Source organism: Nerophis ophidion, linkage group LG26 (assembly GCF_033978795.1).
Source record: "Nerophis ophidion isolate RoL-2023_Sa linkage group LG26, RoL_Noph_v1.0, whole genome shotgun sequence".
NCBI classification, from domain to species: domain Eukaryota; kingdom Metazoa; phylum Chordata; class Actinopteri; order Syngnathiformes; family Syngnathidae; genus Nerophis; species Nerophis ophidion.
The window spans coordinates 33,108,306-33,131,817 of record NC_084636.1 but is presented as its reverse complement, the minus strand read 5'-3'; the positions used below and the strand labels follow the sequence as shown (position 1 = coordinate 33,131,817).

Genomic DNA, 23,512 nt, shown 5'->3' with positions numbered 1-23,512 from the left:
GACTCCCTCGAATGGCTTTGACGCTGTGGAAACAGGACACCTCAACAATGGACGCTTCTGACCTCCCTCCCTCCTCAACGACACCTGGAGTGCAACTTTTGCAGATCGGCCTCAGTCTAAAAAACATTACAAAATCACACCAAAGACAATTGGGCATACACACATACAACCCCCACCCCCACCCAACGCCTTCACCACCACTTTTTCCCCTCGGGGTGATGGTCGGATGGCAGCGCTTCAAAGCAGCAGTCGCCTTCCAGCGCCCCAACTCCCCGACCCTCTGTTGCAAAAATGTTTGTGATAAAATGTAACCTGTTTATCAATCAATCAATCAATGTTCACTTATATAGCCCTAAATCACTAGTGTCTCAAAGGGCTGCACAAACCACTACGACATCCTCGGTAGGCCCACATAAGGGCAAGGAAAACTCACACCCAGTGGGACGTCGGTGACAATGATGACTATGAGAACCTTGGAGAGGAGGAAAGCAATGGATGTCGAGCGGGTCTAACATGATACTGTGAAAGTTCAATCCATAATGGATCCAACACAGTCGCGAGAGTCCAGTCCAAAGCGGATCCAACACAGCAGCGAGAATCCCGTTCACAGCGGAGCCAGGAGGAAAACATCCCAAGCGGAGGCGGATCAGCAGCGCAGAGATGTCCCTAGCCGATACACAGGCGAGCAGTACATGGCCACCGGATCGGACCGGACCCCTTCCACAAGGGAGAGTGGGATATAGGAGAAAAAGAAAAGAAACGGCAGATCAACTGGTCTAAAAAGGGAGTCCATTTAAAGGCTAGAGTATACAAATGAGTTTTAAGGTGAGACATGGAGGGTTTTTTTCCCACTCCAGACTAGGCCCCCTTAGGAGCCCAGTCTAGATTGTATTTTTTTACTCATCTTTTTCCCCAGCGTTTTACCTTTTTCCTATCTTTTACGGGGCGCCTCGAGGCGACCCATCAGCATTCCTGTTCTGTAACTCTGTACACTGTTTGTCTAATCTTGAACGGGTTTGTGCTGAAAACAAAGTTTTGTTGTACTTGTGCAAAGACAATAAAGACCTACCTAATACCTACCTTTCTTACTGAGAAATGCTCTTGCCTATACCAACTTTTCTATTTACGAACCCTGTTCAAGACCCAATTAAGTTTGGACAAGTCACAGTGAGATCATACTCATCCAAGGATGAGTTTGGTTTTAGTTTTTTTCTTATAGTGTTCCTGTAATGTTGGAAGCATCTAATGGTGTAAAGTATGACAGCTGATTGGTGCATTGATGGTGTATTTGCAGGAACCACATACTTCGGTTTTGTTTCGTAGGCTTCTTCCCTCTCCGGCACCTTTCTGCAGCTCGGCCATCTGCTCCTCCAGCAGCTGATCAAAGCTCTTCTGGTCCTCCGCGCTGGGGTCCTTGCTGTAGTCTTTGCCCTCAAAGCAGTACATGTGGTCTGAGATAACAAAAAGGTATGGATAGATAATTGTGGATATATTCTGTATTCAGGGGTGTCCAACATTTTACAATGAGGGCTGCACAGTGAAATATTAAAGCATATATATATATGTACATATATATACATATATATATGCACACACACATACATATATATTGATTGGCAACACTAAATTGGTCTAAAACTTGTCCAGGGTGTACTCCAAATCACAAGACTACTTCATCTCTACAGAACTGTTTCATGAGGGGTTCCCTCAATCATCAGGAGATTTTAATGGAAGCATTCACATACAATGGTTTATATAGGGCACAGAGTGGGTGGGTACAAGCAGGCGTAGGGTGTGGTGATTGGCTCATGTGTTACCTAGGAGGTGTTTCCGTCTGTGGCGGCATGTTGAAATGATTTCACTGCGCTTGTTGAGGGATGACAGGTCTGGATGATATATAATAAACAGTTTCTCTTTTAAGCATAGGTTGCATCTTTTATTACCACTGTTGTAAGGTGTGCTGGATGCAAAAATTTGCAATGTTATTGAATATTCAACATTATTGTCTTTGAGGTTCCAAATGTGTTTGCTGAGTTCTGTAGAATTCCGCAAAGTCTGGTTTCTAAAGGAGGCCTTGTGATTATTCCATCTGGCTTCAAACGCTCCTTCGGTTAATCCTACGTACGTGTCGGATGTGTTAATGTCCTTGCGTGTTACCTTTGCTTAGTAAACGACTGATGTCTGAGAGCACCCTCCGTTGAGAGAGCAATCAGGTTTCTTGCGACAGTTACATTCCTTATTGGTTTCAGAGTCGTTTAGTCTGGGGGTAGGCGGTCCTTTTGCAATTGCTTTGTTGTGGTTTGAAATGATTTGTTGTATGTTATTCATACAGCTGTAGCTCAATTTAATGTTGTTCTTGTTGAATATTTTTCTTAGGGTGTTGCCTTTGGGGAAGTGTTTGTCGATCAGAGTGAGGAACTTGTGGCCGATATTGGTTGAGACGTTTTTGCTGAATGGCGGGTTGTACCAGATGATGTTGTTTCGTTTTCTGCTCTTTTTTGGTTGCTTTCCTGGCGTGGGTTCATAGGTGAGGGTGAAGTTGTATCCGCTTTCATATATATATATATATATACATATATATATATATATATATAAATATATATATATATTTAATATTGTATATATGTATGTATGTATATATAAATATATATGTATATATATATATATATTTATATATACATACATATATACAACATTAAATATATATATATGTATATATATATATATATATATATATATATATATATATATATATATATATATGAAATCGGATACAACTTCACCCTCATATATATATATATATATATATATACATCTAATTTTTTTATTTCATGTTTAAATACATGGAACTCTTAAATCTCCAGATCATTTCAGGCCTATCTGTTGATATAAAGATAGACAGAAAGGCTCCCCCCGTTTTAATGTCAAAAATACAAAACATGCAATATTTTATATGAAGTAATGGGAGCCTTCAATAGGTCAATAATTCATAAGAATTGACTTTTTGAACAATGAAAGTTTAAAAAAAAATCCCTCTAAAATGTTTGGGGAACCTAAAGGGCCCCACTCCTAAGAGTGTTTAGAATAAATCATAACTTATTATTTGTTTTGCTTTTGACGTTTAAATCTATGGATCAACTTCAGATCTATATGTTAATTAAAGTTAAAGTACCCATAATTGTCACACACACACTAGGTGTGGTGAAATTATTCTCTGCATTTGACCCCCCCCGGGGAGGTGAGGGGAGCAGTGGGCAGCAGCGGTGCCGCACCCGGGAAATTATATATTGTTACAATTTTTTATGAGTTGTTTTGTTTTATTCGAAGAAAACGCTGTTTTTCATATAAGGCAAACGCACAAAATATGCAACATTTTCCCCCCAAAATATTTCAAAGTAAAATATTTGATGTGCAGTAATTGTAACCTTACATGGTTCAATAATTCATAACAACATTGATTTTGATTCATTATTAATTTTCAAAGAAAAAAAAATCCTTACATTTCACCTGTTTGCTCTTTTATTCCGCGTTAATGTGGTTTTTGGAACAGGACACGTTGGGAAGACTATGTCTCCCGGCTGGCCTGGGAACGCCTCGGGATCCCCCGGGAAGAGCTAGACGAAGTGGCTGGAGATAGGGAAGTCTGGGCTTCCCTGCTTAGGCTGCTGCCCCCGCGACCCGACCTCGGATAAGCGGAAGATGATGGATGGATGGATGGATTTTTAAAATGTGTTCTGAGCCACACTTCGGACCCCCACTGCTGTGCACAAATGAAGAAAGTAAAAAGACAGTAAAAACTCACTCTGCCTGTCGGATTCAGAGCCGCTGTCTTCCTCTTCTTGTAAGGAGTTTTCCTCGTCCTCCTCCTCGTCAACAGTCCAGCGACCGCCGTGCGAGGTGCCCAGGATCTTCTCCAGTCTCACGTCCTGTACCGAACTCGCCTCTGAAGACAGCAGCTTATCTACTCCGAACTTTAGGATCTCACTCAGCTGTGGATTTTAAAAAGTCAAAATCATACAAGGAAACATTTTTAAATGTGTCATGTCAGTCAGGAGTGATCAAACCTTTTCCACCGAAAAATGAAAACACGTGGTGGCCATTTTGGTATTTTTTCATTCCAAAACGAGTACCACATCCATTGTAAGTAGAGATGTCCAATAATATCGGACTGCAGATATTATCGGCCGATAAATGCTTTAAAATGTAATATTGCAAATTATCGGTATCGGTTTCAAAAAGTAGAATGTATGACTTTTTCATCTACGGCTTTTCACACACACACAAGTGAATGCAAGTCATTCTTGGTCAACAGCCATAGGTTTATAACAACTTTAACACTGTTACAAATATGCACCACACTTTGAACCCACACCAAACAAAAATGACAAACACATTTCGGGAGAACAACCGCACCGTAACACAACAGAACAAATACCCAGAACCTCTTGCAGCACTAACTCTTCCGGGACGCTACAATATACCCCGCCCGCTACCTCCTACACCCACCCCCGCATTTTGGTATTTTTTCATTCCAAAACGAGTACCACATCCATTGTAAATAGAGATGTCCAATAATATCGGACTGCCGATATTATCGGCCGATAAATGCTTTAAAATGTAATATTGGAAATTATCGGTATCGGTTTCAAAAAATAGAATGTATGACTTTTTCATCTCCGGCTTTTCACACACACACAAGTGAATGCAAGTCATTCTTGGTCAACAGCCATAGGTTGGCGGTATAAACAACTTTAACACTGTTACAAATATGCGCCACACTTTGAACCCACACCAAACAAAAATGACAAACACATTTCGGGAGAACAACCGCACCATAACACAACAGAACAAATACCCAGAACCCCTTGCAGCACTAACTCTTCCGGGACGCTACAATATACCACGCCCGCTACCTCCTACACCCACCCCCACATTTTGGCATTTTTTCATTCCAAAACGAGTACCACATCCATTGTAAATAGAGATTTCCAATAATATCGGACTGCCGATATTATCGGCCGATAAATGTTTTAAAATGTAATATTGGAAATTATCGGTATCGGTTTCAAAAAGTAGAATGTATGACTTTTTCATCTGCGGCTTTTCACACACACACAAGTGAATGCAAGTCATTCTTGGTCAACAGCCATAGGTTGGCGGTATAAACAACTTTAACACTGTTACAAATATGCACCACACTTTGAACCCACACCAAACAAAAATGACAAACACATTTCGGGAGAACAACCGCACCGTAACACAACAGAACAAATACCCAGACCCCCTTGCAGCACTAACTCTTCCGGGACGCTACAATATACCCCGCCCGCTACCTCCTACACCCACTCCCACATTTTGGTATTTTTTCATTCCAAAACGAGTACCACATCCATTGTAAATAGAGATTTCCAATAATATCGGACTGCCGATATTATCGGCCGATAAATGTTTTAAAATGTAATATTGGAAATTATCGGTATCGGTTTCAAAAAGTAGAATGTATGACTTTTTCATCTGCGGCTTTTCACACACACACAAGTGAATGCAAGTCATTCTTGGTCAACAGCCATAGGTTGGCGGTATAAACAACTTTAACACTGTTACAAATATGCACCACACTTTGAACCCACACCAAACAAAAATGACAAACACATTTCGGGAGAACAACCGCACCGTAACACAACAGAACAAATACCCAGACCCCCTTGCAGCACTAACTCTTCCGGGACGCTACAATATACCCCGCCCGCTACCTCCTACACCCACTCCCACATTTTGGTATTTTTTCATTCCAAAACGAGTACCACATCCATTGTAAATAGAGATGTCCAATAATATCGGACTGCCGATATTATCGGCCGATAAATGCTTTAAAATGTAATATCGGAAATTATCGGTATCGGTTTCAAAAAGTAGAATGTATGACTTTTTCATCTACGGCTTTTCACACACACACACAAGTGAATGCAAGTCGATCTTGGTCAACAGCCATAGGGTGGCGGTATAAACAACTTTAACACTATTTCAAATATGCGCCACACTTTGAACCCACACCAAACAAAAATGACAAACACATTTCGGGAGAACAACCGCACCGTAACACAACAGAACAAATACCCAGAAACCCTTGCAGCACTAACTCTTCCGGGACGCTACAATATACCCCGCCCGCTACCTCCTACACCCACCCCCACATTTTGGTATTTTTTCATTCCAAAACGAGTACCACATCCATTGTAAGTAGAGATGTCCAATAATATCGGACTGCCGATATTATCGGCCGATAAATGTTTTAAAATGTAATATTGGAAATTATCGGTATCGGTTTCAAAAAGTAGAATGTATGACTTTTTCATCTACGGCTTTTCACACACTCACAAGTGAATGCAAGTCATTCTTGGTCAACAGCCATAGGTTGGCGGTATAAACAACTTTAACACTATTACAAATATGCGCCACACTTTGAACCCACACCAAACAAAAATGACAAACACATGTCGGGAGAACAACCGCAACGTAACACAACAGAACAAATACCCAGAACCCCTTGCAGCACTAACTCTTCCGGGACGCTACAATATACCCCGCCCGCTACCTCCTACACCCACCCCCACATTTTGGTATTTTTTCATTCCAAAACGAGTACCACATCCATTGTAAATAGAGATGTCCAATAATATCGGACTGCCGATATTATCGGCCGATAAATGTTTTAAAATGTAATATTGGAAATAATCGGTATCGGTTTCAAAAAATAGAATGTATGACTTTTTCATCTACGGCTTTTCACACACACACAAGTGAATGCAAGTCATTCTTGTTCAACAGCCATAGGTTTATAACAACTTTAACACTGTTACAAATATGCGCCACACTTTGAACCCACACCAAACAAAAATGACAAACACATTTCGGGAGAACAACCGCACCGTAACACAACAGAACAAATACCCAGAACCCCTTGCAGCACTAACTCTTCCGGGACGCTACAATATACCCCGCCCGCTACCTCCTACACCCACCCCCACATTTTGGTATTTTTTCATTCCAAAACGAGTACCACATCCATTGTAAGTAGAGATGTCCAATAATATCGGACTGCCGATATTATCGCCCGATAAATGTTTTGAAATGTAATATTGGAAATTATCGGTATCGGTTTCAAAAAGTAGAATGTATGACTTTTTCATCTACGGCTTTTCACACACACACACAAGTGAATGCAAGTCATTCTTGGTCAACAGCCATAGGTTGGCGGTATAAACAACTTTAACACTGTTACAAATATGCGCCACACTTTGAACCCACACCAAACAAAAATGACAAACACATGTCGGGAGAACAACCGCACCGTAACACAACAGAACAAATACCCAGAACCCCTTGCAGCACTAACTCTTCCGGGACGCTACAATATACCCCGCCCGCTACCTCCTATCAATCTATTAACGCCGACAATTATTTTATCGCGTATTTGCGTATGTTGTTCACATGCTTTTATTTTGTTAACGCCTTTTCTTATAAAGATGGCGGAGCCCGGACGGGCTTCGGCGTGGAGGGGCTCTTGGTAAAGATGGAACATTTGGCAAAAATACCGGACAATTCTGCAAATTTCATGGCTGGCTTACAGCGTGGTCACTCCGGGATCACTTACGACCGCCAGACAATTCTGGATGTGGATAGATCGGGCCGTTTTGGACTGAATGACGCGTGCTAGCTAGCGTGGGAATACTTTGCCGGCTACATCCAGCGGCCTGTGAAGCAGCGGAGTATATGTGTTGTCTGTCTATTTATCAATAATGCAGACGAGGCGTGTTGGCTGAGTTCTTAACGTTTGCTTTCAGAGCGTGCATATCACAACATACAAGATGCCGTCATGGCGACACACAACCTTTACCGGTCTACCGCGCATGCTCGTCACTCCTGTTGCATGCTGGGTAGGGTAGTTCTTTTTTTCCCTGGCTCATAACATCACAATATAGTACCATGTATATGATGCGTTCAGTTTATCAAAGCACCAAGCAAACAATCGGAAAATTCCCATCATATCAATTCCTAGATATGGTCATAATTATTTTAAGTGCACTACGCAGAATAAACACAACATTATTAATATTGCTACTACGGATAATTTGATCAAAAATTCCCTAAAACAGCCCACTACCTATAATATAGGTTTTTTAAACATAAGATCCCTGATAAAAAAAAAAATGTTTCTGCTGTTACCTCAGAAATTGCCTGTTCGGATGTTATGATTGTGGCTCAGAGATTTGTATGTAGATTATATTTATTTTCCATAACAAACTTAAATACCCTGGCAGTGGCAATAAGCTTAAATGTTTGTATTTACATTTTTGGAGTTGATTTTCATAAAATATGCTATTTAACTGCTACTGTTTAACAAGGACTGATTTGAATTGTGTTTGCACAACAAATGTTTTGGCGCTTTTGTTCAATAAAGGTGCACTACACACTACTTTTGAATTCATTATTGGGCTTTGCGTATACAATGCAGTTAATCGCGATTAATCAGAGAAAAAGTGCGATTAACTTTGATTAAAATTTTTAATCGTTGCCCAGCCCTAATATATATATACATATATATATATATATAGGCTAGAATATTGACAACAATTAAGAATAGTTAAGGATCCATCCATCCATCCATTTTCTACCGCTTATTCCCTTTTTGGGGTTGCGGGGGGCACTGGCGCCTATCTCAGCTAAAATCGGGCGGAAGGCGGGGTACACCCTGGACAAGTCGCCACCTCATCGCAGGGCCAACACAGATAGACAAACAACATTCACACACTAGGGCCAATTTAGTGTTGCCAATCAACCTATCCCCAGGTGCATGTCTTTGGAGGTGGGAGGAAGCCGGAATACCCGGAGGGAACCCACGCGTACACGGGGAGAACATGCAAACTCCACACAGAAAGATCAAGAATCACAATTAAAATGAAAATGGATTTTCTTTTTGACACCCCCTACCAGCCAATGACTGAGCTGAATAAACAAACGCAGCAAAGTTCCTGCTAAACATTGCGCATCACACAGGTAGGGGGGGGGGGGGGGGGATACCGGCGGCGTCGACTTACCTGCAGTCCCGCGGCGGCCGTCTGGGCGCGGTCCAGCAAAGAGAAGCGACCCTCCTCCATCACCGTGTTGGTGAGCTCCAGCTTGGAGACGGCGCGGGAGAACATGATCTCCTCCACCGTGTCTCTGGCCAGGAGGCGGATCACCTTCACCGGCCTGAGGCCGAGGTACAAAGACGACAGGTGGTGGGAAAAGTCGCCACGCTGTCGGCCATCCTTTTTTTTTATTTTTTTTTTTTTATGTACGCACCTGTTCTGACCGATGCGGTGGCAGCGGGCGGCGGCCTGCAGGTCGTTTTGTGGGTTGAAGTCACTGTCCATAAAAATGACAGTGTCGGCGGCTGTGAGGTTGATGCCAACCCCTCCTGCACACACACACACACACACACACACAAACACACACAAATGAAACAACTTCTGCAACACACACAAAAGTCCTCGTTCACCTGCACCAATCTGTACTTTTTCCGCAACAAAATATTTGATGGTTCATGGTGGTTCGTTTGTCTTTATTACCAAAGCTTTTTTTTTTGACACTGAATTTATGTAACTGAATTTTTTGCGTTGACGTGAAATCAAATCATGCTGACATTTTATATTGAAAAACATTGTGTTTTAAAATTCAGTATATAATTAAAGCTGCAAGCAGCGTTGGTCGGGCCCGCCTTTGGCTGCTGCCCCCGCGACCCAAACCCGGATAAGCGGTAGAAGCATGGATAGTAGCTGCTATTATTAAAGGGTATTGTGTGTAGAATTTTGAGGACAAAAAAGATTTAATTCCGTTTCACATTGTCATTGTCTACTGTTAGTCCTAAGTGTCCCAATACTTTTGCTTAGTGTTAGTTCTAAGGGTCCCAATACTTTTGTCCAGTGGTAGTAGCCATCTTGAGACAACAGCAGCGCAGTTGATCATTGAAGGGTCATAAAATCAAAACCGGAGCAGTAATCAAAACTCCTTCGATAACTTTTAATCAGAAGGGTTCAATCCCTCTCCTGTGCGAGTTTGAAGCCGAAACGACAAAGGCGCTCAGAGGAGATAACGTTTGAAGAAAGGTGACGGGTTTTTACAAAACTTTTGTTTTGAAGGGGTAATTGGCAACTTCCTGTTGATTTTTGCTGAAGGTTGTCAATTATTAAAATGTAGGTCTAAGTGAGACCTACATAGAAGTTTTTGTTTCATGTCTCTCCAACATTCATACCGGAAGTTACAGGCAGTTTTGTTTCTGTTTTCTTCCTAGGAGCAGTTTTTTCTGTGTTTTATTCAAAAATTGCGTTAGAGCGCAATTTTGAGTTTTGGGGTTTGTTTTTTTCACTAGATCGCAATTTTAGCCAGTCCTGATGTGTGTGTCAAGTTTGGTGAGTTTTGAAGCATTTTGAGAGGGTCAAAATACAGCGCAAAGAGAAAAAAATAGCATTTTTTTAGGCAAATTTTGCTCTAAAGGGGTTTTTGCCCAAAATTTTTTTATTTTTGCCGTATAAAGTAAAATTATGAAATCTAGGTCTAAGTCAGTCCTACATAGAGGTTTTGGTTTCATGTCTCTACGACATTGCTAACAGAAGTTACAAGCAGTCTGTTTTTTTTTTTTCGTAGGGGGTGCTGGAACGCATTTTTGATTTTTGGGGTTTGTTTTTTTTACTAGATTAGATTAGATAGTTAGATTAGATTAGATAGTACTTTATTTATTCCGTCAGGAGAGTTCCTTCAGGAAAATTACAATTTTAGGCACAATCCCATTCAAGATCAGACAAACATTACAGGGAGACAGAACAGGATCGCTGACGGGTCTGCCGGCTTCCAGCGCCCCTTACAAAAAAGATGACATACAGGTAAACAGGGGGGGAGGGGGGGGGATGGGAGAAAAGAATAGAACATTAAAATAAAATAAAAAAAATCGGTCTCAGCCTGGGCCCTGGAGAGGGGGTGCAGACTGAGGCCAAGGGAAAAAAAAAACAACAACTCATAGCCATAGTACACATCCCTCTTACATGTGTGTAAGAGGGAAACATCAAACATCAAAGAAGACAAAGGACATTAAAGACATTAAAGCAGCAGACACAACCAGACACTTCTACATAAAGCTATGAATAAAAAGTAAAGTAAACATATCCACTGTGGTGGCCTCCGCGGTGTTCCACGCCATTGTCCGCTGGGGAGGAGGGGGGATGGCCAGAGACAGAAGCAGACCCAACAAAGCAACCAAGACAGCCGACTCCATGCAAGATGGCAATTTGGTGAGTTTTGATGTGAAATTTGGTGAGTTTTGAAGCATGGTCAGGGGATCAAATTACAGTTCAAAGAGGCGGCGGAATAATAATAAAGAATAATAAAACGGACGAAAAACAATAGGTCCCTGTGGGAGTCCTTTGGCAATGGGCCATGCGGGCCCTAAAAATTTGGTCTGAAAAAAGTCAGTATATATATATATATATATATATATATATATATATATATATATAATATCCAGTGAGCCACATTTAAACGTTACTTATGATGTATTGTGTCCAGGTAGCACAGTTAAATATGAATTATGTTGTATTATGCACAGGTAGCACAGTTAAATGTTAATTATCAAGTTAAAGTACCAATGATTGTCACACACACACTAGGTGTGGCGAAATTATTCCCAGCATTTGACCAATCACCCTTGATCACCCCCTGGGAGGTGAGGGGAGCAGTGAGCAGCAGTGGTGGTCACGCCCGGGAATCATTTTTGGTTATTTAAACCCCAATTCCAACCCATGATGCTGACTGTCAAGCAGGGAGGTAACGGGTCCGATTTTAAAAGTCATGTTGTATTATGTCCAGGTAGCACAGTTAACGGCCTATTTTATGTTGTTTTTGCAATACCTGTGTCAGGTGATTTCAAACTTGACACCTCATTGGCTGCTTCTGAGACAGAAACGATTGCTTCAGTCTTAATTTACTGAAAGTGAGTCTTGCTTTTTGAAGCAGACAGTTTTTCGGCACTGAATTTATTTTTTTTACATTGAATTTTATATCAATTTAATTTTTATACACTGAATTTATATAGATCTAATTTTTAACACATTAATTGTTTCACACTGAATTTTTTGACACTGATTTTCTTTTAAACTGAATTTTTATAAATGGATTTTTTTTACACTGAATTTATATACACATTTTTTACACTGAATTTTTATTAATTGATTTTCATACACGGAATTTTGTTTACACTTATTTTTTTTTACAATTACTTTTTACGCTGAATTTTTAGACACTGAATTTTTTTTTACACAGAATTTTTAGAAATTGAATTTTTTTTCACAGAATTTTAATACACAAGTTTTTTACACTGATTTTTTTTTTTTTACATTTCATTTTTATACACATTTTCTTTAACAACTAATTATTAGACACATGTTTTTTTCCACTTAATTTGTTTACACATCATTTTTATACACTGAATTTATTTAAGGCGGATTTTTTTACACTGAATTTTTTTTTTACACAGAATTTTTAGAAATTGAATTTTTTTTCACAGAATTTTTATACACAAGTTTCTTACACTGATTTTTTTTTTTTTTACATTTCATTTTTATACACATTTTCTTTAACAACTAATTATTAGACACTCGTTTTTTTTCCCACTTAATTTGTTTACACATCATTTTTATAGACTGAATTTATTTAAGGCTGATTTTTTTACACGGAATTGTTTTTTACACAGAATTTTTAGAAATTGAATTTTTTTTCACAGAATTTTTATACACAAGTTTCTTACACTGATTTTTTTTTTTTTTTACATTTAATTTTTATACACATTTTCTTTAACAACTAATTATTAGACACTCGGTTTTTTTTCCACTTAATTTGTTTACACATCATTTTTATACACTGAATTTATTTAAGGCTGATTTTTTTTACACTGAATTTTTTGGGTCAATTACATATTTAGCATAATTTGATGTAAAAAAAATTCAGTTCACAAAATTCAAAGGCAAAATATTCAGTTAACTGAAGTTAGTGTAAAAAAAAACACTTTTGTAATAAAGACACAAATTAACCTCCATAATAATTATCTTATTGGGTTCTATTTTTCCAGTATTTGACTTTGAGACTCAGTCAGGTGTATTTTTTCTCCCTTTTCTATAACTTTGCACAGTTAGATGTGGGTGAGTGGTGACCACCATTTCGTAAAGTTAGACTTTATCATAACATCCTTTTTTTTCTTTTCATGTTTGACGGACGACATTATTTATGAAGCAACGCTTCCTGCACGTTGATCTGATTGCATATGTATTTGATACAAATTCAAAGATCAATAAAAACAAACTTGAAAACTGGAAACTATTTATACTTTAACTTAGTTTTCTTTGCAAAATACAACATTTCCTTCATTTAGTCATGTCTGTGAGTGTCCTGGTACACTCAGCAGTGAAGAAAAGTTCAGAAGTGGGCGGGACTCAACTGGCAAGAGCCCAGAGCGGGGGCGTGGCTTTGAGGGGGCGTGGCTTGAAGACAGAAGCATGTTTTACAGCAGCAGTGTTCAAACTTTTTCCATTGACGTTAAAAAAAGATAAAAGATAAAATATATCATATATATCCATCCGTCCATACATTTTTCTACCGCTTGTCCCTTTTAGGGGTCGCTGGTGCCTATCACAGCTACAATATATTTTTTTATTATTCAACACTTAAAAATCTCTTGATCAACTTCGGGTCTATCCATCGATATAAAGTAAAATATAATTTTTTCTATGGTTTATGTCCTTTTGTCAAAGAAACCCCGGTTTTTATGGCAATATTTTCCCAGCAAAAAAAATCAAAGTAGAAAATCTTATGAGAAGCAATTGGAGCCTTCAATAGGTAAATTATTCGTAATTCATTATAATTTTTGGAGCAATTCGTTGTTGTTTTTTTAATCTCACTTAAATAAAGTGTTGAAAAAAAAAACATTCATTTTTTTTTTACTTTCAAACCCTTAAATCTTTAGAACCAAATTCCCATCTCTCCGTCGATTATAAGTTGTATTATTTATCTATTTATTTTTTGAATTCCCCTTTTTTTCCCCAAAGAAAACTGTTTTATTTTATTTTATGACAAACACACAAAATGTGCACTATTTTCACCAAAAATATTTAAGTGTAATTTTTAATGTGCGGTAACTGGAGTCTTGAGTTTGTCAAAAAAATAATCACAACATAGATTTTGATTCATTGTTATTTTTAGAGCAATGACAAGAAACAGCCACCATTGGAACTTTCTCTAGTTACATTTCACCTGTTTGATAGTATTAAATAACTCCAATGTTTTTTTTCTTTCAAGATTGCTATATGATTTAGTTTAAAGTTCAAAATATTCCGCCGGTCATGTGGTTTACAGGAAGCTGCATCATTCTGTTCTCACTGCGCTTAGTGTCAACATGCTATTAGCATAAATCTTTCATGTGGCTATAAAACCTGTATTTGATCGTTTTATGCTAAAAACTCACTCCTGTTACTGTCAGTTGTAACTTAAATTAAACATATTTGGTTTAGGAACCTTGCACAACAATGAGTAAAAATTTCCTGTAATGCACCAGTGCACTTTTTGAGTAAATCAAAATGTGTGTTAGCAAATTTAAAGTAAAAAAAAAACAAAACCTTATTTTGAGAGTTACAAGCAAATGACCCATATATTTATATAGGCAAATGGCCTATGTAAATAAAATACAGGCAAATGAGCTATATATTTATATGGGAAAATGGCCCATATACAAACCGCATTTCCATATAAGTTGGGAAATTGTGTTTGATGTAAATATAAACGGAATACAATGATTTGCAAATCCTTTTCAACCCATATTCAGTTGAATATGCGACAAAGACAACATATTTGATGTTCAAACTGATAAACATTTTATTTTTTTGCAAATAATCATTAACTTTAGAATTTGATGCCAGCAACACGTGACAAAGACGTTGGGAAAGGTGGCAATAAGTACTGATAAAGTTGAGGAATGCTCATCAAACATTTATTTGGAACATTTCACAGGTGTGAAGGCTAATTGGGAACAGGTGGGTGCCATGATTGGGTATAAAAACAGCTTCCCAAAAAATGCTCAGTCTTTCACAAGGCTGGGGCGAGGTACACCCCTTTGTCCACAACTGTGTGAGCAAATAGTCAAACAGTTTGAGAACAACATTTTTCAAAGCGCAATTGCAAGAAATTTAGGGATTTCAACATCTACGGTCCATAATATCATCAAAAGGTTCAGAGAATCTGGAGAAATCCCTCCACATAAGCGGCATGGCCGGAAACCAACATTGAATGACCGTGACCTTCGATCCCTCAGACGGCACTGTATCAAAAACCGACATCAATCTCTAAAGGATATCACCACATGGGCTCAGGAACACTTCGGAAAACCACTGTCACTAAATACAGTTGGTCGCTACATCTGTAAGTGCAAGTAAAAGCTCTACTATGCAAAGCGAAAGCCATTTATCAACAACATCCAGAAACGCCACCGGCTTCTCTGGGCTCGAGATCATCTAAGATGGACTGATGCAAAGTGGAAAAGTGTTCTGTGGTCCGACGAGTCCACATTTCAAATTGTTTTTGGAAATATTCGACATCGTGTCATCGGGACCAAAGGGGAAGCGAACCATCCAGACTGTTATCGACGCAAAGCGGAGACCCTGGACTGTTGAACGACTGAAGCTCTACATAAAACAAGAATGGCAAAGAATTCCACTTTCAAAGCTTCAACAATTAGTTTCCTCAGTTCCCAAACGTTTATTGAGTGTTGTTAAAAGAAAAGGGGATGTAACACAGTGGTGAACATGCCCTTTCCCAACTACTTTGGCACGTGTTGCGGCCATGAAATTATAAGTAATCCCTTATTTGCAAAAAAAAAATAAAGTTTATGAGTTTGAACATCAGATATCTTGTCTTTGTAGTGCATTCAATTGAATATGGGTTGAAAAGGATTTGCAAATCATTGTATTCCGTTTATATTTACATTATCACAATTTCCCAACTCATATGGAAACGGGGTTTGTTTGTATGTGGGCAAATTGCCTATATAAATAAAATATAGGTAAATGGCACATATAAACAAAATATATGCAAATAACCCATATATTTATATGGGCAAAATCCCTTTATAAATAAAATACAGGAAAATGACATATATTTATATAGGCAAATTGCCTACATAAATAAAATACAGGTTAATGACCCACATATTTATATGGGCAAATGGCCCATACAAATAAAATACAGGCAACTTACCTATATATATGTATATATATATATATATATATATAGGCAAATAGCCAATATATTAAAATAAAAACAAATCACCCATTCATGTACAGTATATGGGCAAACAACCCATGAAAAAATAAACACAGGCAAACGGCCCTTAAATATATAAGGGCATATGGCCTGTATAAATAAAATACAACCCTTATATTCATATGGGCAAATGGCCCATATTACTAAAATACAGGCAAATAAGCCACATATGTACAGTATATGGGCAAATAACTCATATAAATAAGATACAGGCAAATTGCCCATATCAAAAAAATACAGGTAAATGACCCACATATGTACAGTATATGGGCAAATAACTCATATAAATAAGATACAGGCAAATTGCCCATATCAAAAAAATACAGGTAAATGACCCATATATGTACAGTATATGGGCAAATAACCCATATAAATAAAATACAGGCAAATGGCCCATAATGTACATATAAAACACAGGCAAATAACCCATATAAATAAAATACAGGCAAATGGCCCATATATGTACAGTATCTGGGCAAATAATCCATATAAATAAAATACAGGCAAATGGCCCATATATGTAAAATACAGCCCATATATTTATATAGGCAAATGGGCCATATAAATAAAATACAAGCAAATAACCCACAAATGCACAGTATATGGGCAAATAGTCCATATAAATAAAATACAGGCAAAGGGCCCTTAATATATAGGGGCATATGGCTCGTATAGATATATCCATCCATCCATTTCCTACCGCTTATTTCTTTTGGACAATCAATCAACCTACATTTAGATGTAATCCAGCCCATATATCTATATGGGCAAATGGCCCATATAAATAAAATACAGGCAAATAACCCTCATATGTACAGTATATAGGCAAATAACCCATATAAATAAAATACAGGCAAAGGGCCCATATAAATATAATACAGGTAAATGACCCATATATGTACGGTATATAGGCAAATAACCCATATAAATAAAATACAGGAAAATGGCCCGTATTGTATAAGGGCTTATGGCCTGTATAAATAAAATACAGCCCATATATTTATATGGGCAAATGGCCCATATAAATAAAACACAGGCAAATAACCCACATATGTACAGTATCTGGGCAAATAATCCATATAAATAAAATACAGGCAAATGGCCATAATGTACATATAAAATACAGGCAAATAACCCATATAAATAAAATACAGGCAAATGGCCCATATATGTACAGTATCTGGGCAAATAACCCATGAAAATAAAATAAAGGCAAATGGCCCATAATGTACATATAAAATACAGGCAAATAACCCATATAAATAAAATACAGGCAAATGGCCCATATAAAAAAATACAGGTAATTCACCCATATACGTACAATATATGGACAAATAACCCATATACATAAAATACAGGCAAATGACCCATATATGTACCCATATATATATATATATATATATATATATATATATATATATATATATATATATATATATATGTATTAGGAGTGTGGGAAAAAATAGATTCGAAATTGAATAGCGATTCTCACGTTGTGCGATTCAGAATCGATTCTCATTTTTAAAAAAATCGATTTTTTTTTTTTTTTTATCAATCCGACAAAACAATACACAGCAATCCCATAACAATGCAATCCAATTCCACAACCAAACCTGACCCAGCAACACTCAGAACCGCAATAAACTGTGGAGACACAAACACGACACAGAACAAACCAAAAGGAGTGAAACAAAAATGAATATTATCAACAACAGTATTAATATTAGTTATAATTTCAGCATAGCAGTGATTAAAAAACCCTCATTGACATTATCATTAGACATTTATAAAAATAAAAATAAAATAATAGTGTCACAGTGGCTTACACTTGCATGGCATCTCATAAGCTTGACAACACACTGTGTCCAATATTTTCACAAAGATAAAATAAGTCATATCTTTGGTTCATTTAATAGTTAAAACAAATTTACATTATTGCAATCAGTTGATAAAACATTGTCCTTTACAATTATAAAAGCTTTTAAAAAAATCTACTACTCTGCTTGCAATTCAGCAGACTGGGGTAGATCCTGCTGTAATCCTATGTATTGAATGAATAGAGAACCCTTTTAAATCGGGAAAAAATCGTTTTTGAATCGAGAATCGCGTTAAATTGAAAAAAACAAAACGATTTTGTATCGAATCGTGACCCCAAGAATCGATATTGAATCGATATTGAATCGAATCGTGGGACACCCAAAGATTCGCAGCCCTAATATATACAGTATATATATATATATATACATATATATATATATATATATATATATATATATATTTATATATAGCAGGGGCCATAGAGGTCGGGTGCAATGTGAGCTGGGCGGCAGCCGAAGGCAGGGCACTTGGCGGTCCGATCCTCGGCTACAGAAGCTGGCTCTTGGGACTTGGAACGTCACCTCGCTGGGGGGGAAAGAGCCTGAGCTAGTGCGCGAAGTAGAGAAATTCCGGCTGGATGTAGTCGGACTAACTTCGACGCACAGCAAGGGCTCTGGAACCACTTCTCTCGAGAGGGACTGGACCCTCTTCCGCTCTGGCGTTGCCGGCAGTGAGAGGCGACGGGCTTGGGTGGCAATTTTTGTTGGCCCCCGGCTCAAAGCCTGCATGTTGGAGTTCAACCCTAGGAGTCTAGTTCACGAGTGGGGGAAGAGTAGATTGTGAGATCGACAGGCGGATCGGTGTGGCGTCTTCAGTAATGCGGACGTTGTACCGATCCGTTGTGGTGAAGAAGGAGCTGAGCCGGAAGGTAAAGCTCTCAATTTACCGGTCGATCTACGTTCCCATCCTCACCTATGGTCATGAGCTTTGGGTCATGACCGAAAGGATAAGATCACGGGTACAAGCGGCCCAAATGAGTTTCCAGGGCTCTCCCTTAGAGATAGGGTGAGAAGCTCTGCCATCCGGGAGGAGCTCAAAGTAAAGAAGCTGCTCCTTCACATCGAGAGGAGCCAGATGAGGTGGTTCGGGCATCTGGTCAGGATGCCACCCGAACGCCTCCCGTCAAAACTCTAAAGGCCGACTGCACATTTCCTATCTTCACAATAAAAGCCCTGCTTCATGCTGCCTGCGCTAACTAAATACAGAGTCTCGGAAAGCTGGCGTGCACAAGCGATCCCTCAGAAAGCTGGCGTGCACATCACTTGTGCACGCCAGCTTTCCGAGACTCTTTTTTTGTTAGCGCAGGCAGCATGAAGCAGGGCTTTTATTGTGAAGATAGGAAATGTGCAGTCGGCCTTTAGAGTTTTGACGGAAGGGACGGCGCGAAAGTCTGTTGAAATAAAAAGTGTTTCTCGCCTTCTTCTCTGTAATTTTTTCATAATAATGAACTGACAGCAGCCAGCGTCATTTCACAAGACCCTCGGGTGCCGTGAATGTCAATCAAGCAAGCTACGGAATTTGCCGCCAATGTTTTTCTTGTAAAGTGTATGGAAGCTGGATGAATTAGATGCCAAAAACCAACCACTTTCATGTGGTATTGTACAGAAAGGACAACTTTTTTTCTCCTCCATTTGAAAATGTGGGCGTTATCATCATTACTGTCTGATTCCAATCAATGCAAGTCATCAGAATCAGGTAATACACCAACTTATATTCTTGTCTTTGTGAAAGAAAGACATCTATATGTGTTACACATGCTTGTATTATCATTAAACACATTTAACTTGTTTACAAAAATGTCTCTTTCATAAATAAATAAATATAAATGATATATATAAATGAGGTAGATCCCCTCGAGTTGGTCAATTGAAAAGTAGCTCGCCTGCAGAAAAAGTGTGGGCACCCCTGATGTAGAGTATACAAGCAAATGACCCATACAAATAAATACATGAGCCATTTGCCTGTTGTAAAAAGGTTTGGACTTGGACTCTTCAGCAGGTTGAAGTCGGAGAACATAGAAGCCCGTGGTAGCTGACGGACTTGAAAATCACAAATAAAAGCTATCAGACAGGAAGTCAAAAAGCTCGATGGCCTTGTTTTCGCCGGTGTGTCATCCTGCCGCAGCCCTTATCCTCTCCGACATCAGCCCCCTGACTTCCTCTTGCGCACTTTTTTCGCTGAAGATGCAGATCCGAGCGCGCGGTGACGAACGCCGACACGTGGCGACGCGTCAAGGAAAGAAAGAAAGCGTCACCTGCTTTGGTGCTGAGGAGGAAGACGAAGACGTCGCTGCTGCTGAAGTTCTTCACCGCCAGGTTGCGCTCCTCGCCTCGGACCGAGCCGTCCAGGCGTTCGTAGCTGAAACCTGCAGGTGGACATTTGCAGAAGACGGTCATTGGCGGCCTGCTTAGCAGAAATCAGTCCGACTCTGGCTCCATTAATAAAAACCTTTCCTGCAGATGATTTATTTTAGAACCCTCGCCTGTGCTCAGCCTGAAAAAAACTTGACCTTGCACAGGAAGTTCAACTTTTTGGCACCAAATGTAGACAAGCTGGGATTCTAAACCTGTGGTGCATGTACCACTACTGGTACGCCAAAGAATCACTTGATTAAAGTACAGCGTGTTATTTTCCTACATTCAAGCACAGTGTGACTGTTCAAACTGTGTGTAATGTTACAAGGGACAAAAATATTACATCCGTGAATCTTTGGGCCATTCGATTCCATTCTTGGATTCGATTCACAATTCAAACTCTATACTTTTTTAATAACAGTGTCGGATCAATGATTAACTACATTCCTCCATAAAATAGATAAACAGCTCTGATTAATGTTTATATTACTTAAAATAAAACTGGGTTTGTTTAATAAAGTCAAATACAAATAAGGCAACAGGAGAAGTGTCCAACACTTCTCTTTTCAAAAGTAAATATGTACAGCAGATATTAGATCATCTGCATCCACAATGTCATTATCCTGAGTGGCTGGACAGGACAGGTTAAAAAATAAATAAACAAATAAATAAAAATATATTTTTTTTATCGATTTTTGATTATGATTTTTTAAATCAATTAGTAAAGCGTGTTTATTTGTATGTGATATCATGTGAGATACAAGCAGTCTTGCAGTGTTTATTAGTGTGTGATATCATGTCCGATGCAAGCAGTCCTGCAGCGTGTTTACTTGTGTGTAATATCGTGTAAGATACAAGGAGTCCTACAGCGTGTTTATTTGTATGTGATATCATGTGCGATACAAGCAGTCTTGCAGTGTTTATTAGTGTGTGATATCATGTGCGATGCAAGCAGTCCTGCAGTGTGTTTACTTGTGTGTAATATCGTGTAAGATACAAGGAGTCCTACAGCGTGTTTATTTGTATGTGATATCATGTGCGATACAAGCAGTCTTGCAGTGTTTATTAGTGTGTGATATCATGTGCGATACAAGCAGTCCTGCAACGTGTTTACTTGTGTGTGATATCATGTGAGATACAAGCAGTCCTGCAGCGTCTTTACTTGTGTGTAATATCGTGTATGATACAAGGAGTCCTACAGCGTGTCTACTTGTATGTGATATCGTGTGCGATGCAAGAAGTTCTGCAGCGTGTTTACTTGTATGTGATATCGTGTGCGATACAAGCAGTCTTGGAGTGTTTATTTGTGTGTGATATCATGTGCGTTAAAAGCAGTCCTGCATCGTGTATACTTGTATGTGATATCGTGTGCGATACAAGCAGTCTTGGAGTGTTTGTGTGTGATATCATGTGCGATACAAGCAGTCCTGCATCGTGTTTACTAATGTGTGATATGTGTGATACAAGAAGTCCTGCAGCGTGTTTACTTGTATGTGATATCATGTGCGATACAAGCAGTCCGGCAGCGTTTTTACTTGTGTGTGACATCATGTGCGATACAAGCAGTCCTGCAGCGTGTTTACTTGTGTGTTATATCATGTGCGATACAAGCAGTCCTGCAGCGTGTTTACTTGTGTGTTATATCATGTGCGATACAAGCAGTCCTGCAGCGTTTTTACTTGTGTGTGATATCATGTGAGATAAATAAAAATATATTTTTTTTATCGATTTTTGATTATTATTTTTTAAATCAATTAAGAATCGTTACAAGTAAAATTCACGAATCATTCAAAAATCAATTTTTTTTACACTATTAAATATACATGTTAAATAAAAACTCTGCTTTGTTTTTAATGAACACTTGGGCCTATTACGCTATTGTATATTAATGTTGGCCATTATGTATGGAGCCCAAACACTGCCAGTAAGGTGTGGTATCGAATACAATAATTGACAATATAGAAGACGTAGTTATGCTGATGACACCCAACTCTACATGCCCCTAAAGCTGACCAACACGCCGGACTGTAGTCAGTTGGAAGCGTGTCTTAATGAAATTAAACAATGGATGTCCGCTAACTTTTTGCAACTTAATGCCAAAAAAACGGAAATGCTGATTATCGGTCCTGCTAGACACCGACCTCTATTTAATAATACAACTTTAACATTTGACAACCAAATAATAAAACAAGGTGACTCTGTAAAAAATCTGGGTATTATCTTCGACCCAACTCTCTCCTTTGAGTCACACATTAAAAGCGTTACTAAAACGGCCTTCTTTCATCTCCGTAATATCGCTAAAATTCGCTCCATTTTGTCCACTAAAGACGCCGAGATCATTATCCATGCGTTTGTTACGTCTCGTCTCGATTACTGTAACGTATTATTTTCGGGTCTCCCCATGTCTAGCATTAAAAGATTACAGTTGGTACAAAATGCGGCTGCTAGACTTTTGACAAGAACAAGAAAGTTTGATCACATTACGCCTGTACTGGCTCACCTGCACTGGCTTCCTGTGCACTTAAGATGTGACTTTAAGGTTTTACTACTTATGTATAAAATACTACACGGTCTAGCTCCATCCTATCTTGCCGATTGTATTGTACCATATGTCCCGGCAAGAAATCTGCGTTCAAAAGACTCCGGCTTATTAGTGATTCCTAGAGCCCAAAAAAAGTCTGCGGGCTATAGAGCGTTTTCCGTTCGGGCTCCAGTACTCTGGAATGCCCTCCCGGTAACAGTTCGAGATGCTACCTCAGTAGAAGCATTTAAGTCTCACCTTAAAACTCATCTGTATACTCTAGCCTTTAAATAGACCTCCTTTTTAGACCAGTTGATCTGCCGCTTCTTTTCTTTCTCCGATGTCCCCCCCTCCCTTGTGG

The 23,512-nt window shown here is 38.8% G+C and overlaps 1 protein-coding gene across 3 annotated transcripts in view; it reads right to left on the bottom strand.

Annotated features, from left to right (window-relative positions):
- Nucleotides 1-23,512, bottom strand: part of chd1l (chromodomain helicase DNA binding protein 1-like) — a 75,281-nt gene that overhangs the window by 24,575 nt on the left and 27,194 nt on the right. For all 3 annotated transcript variants that reach the window (XR_009804564.1, XM_061888959.1, XM_061888958.1), the window contains exons 12-16: nt 20,531-20,641; nt 9,346-9,460; nt 9,099-9,252; nt 3,803-3,989; nt 1,306-1,451 (exon numbers count right to left, since the gene is read on the bottom strand). Coding sequence is in view for 2 of the 3 variants with exons in the window: in XM_061888959.1 (XP_061744943.1) it covers nt 1,306-1,451; nt 3,803-3,989; nt 9,099-9,252; nt 9,346-9,460; nt 20,531-20,641 (713 nt within the window). In the remaining variant the exon portion in view is untranslated. The remainder of the gene's footprint in view (nt 1-1,305; nt 1,452-3,802; nt 3,990-9,098; nt 9,253-9,345; nt 9,461-20,530; nt 20,642-23,512) is intronic.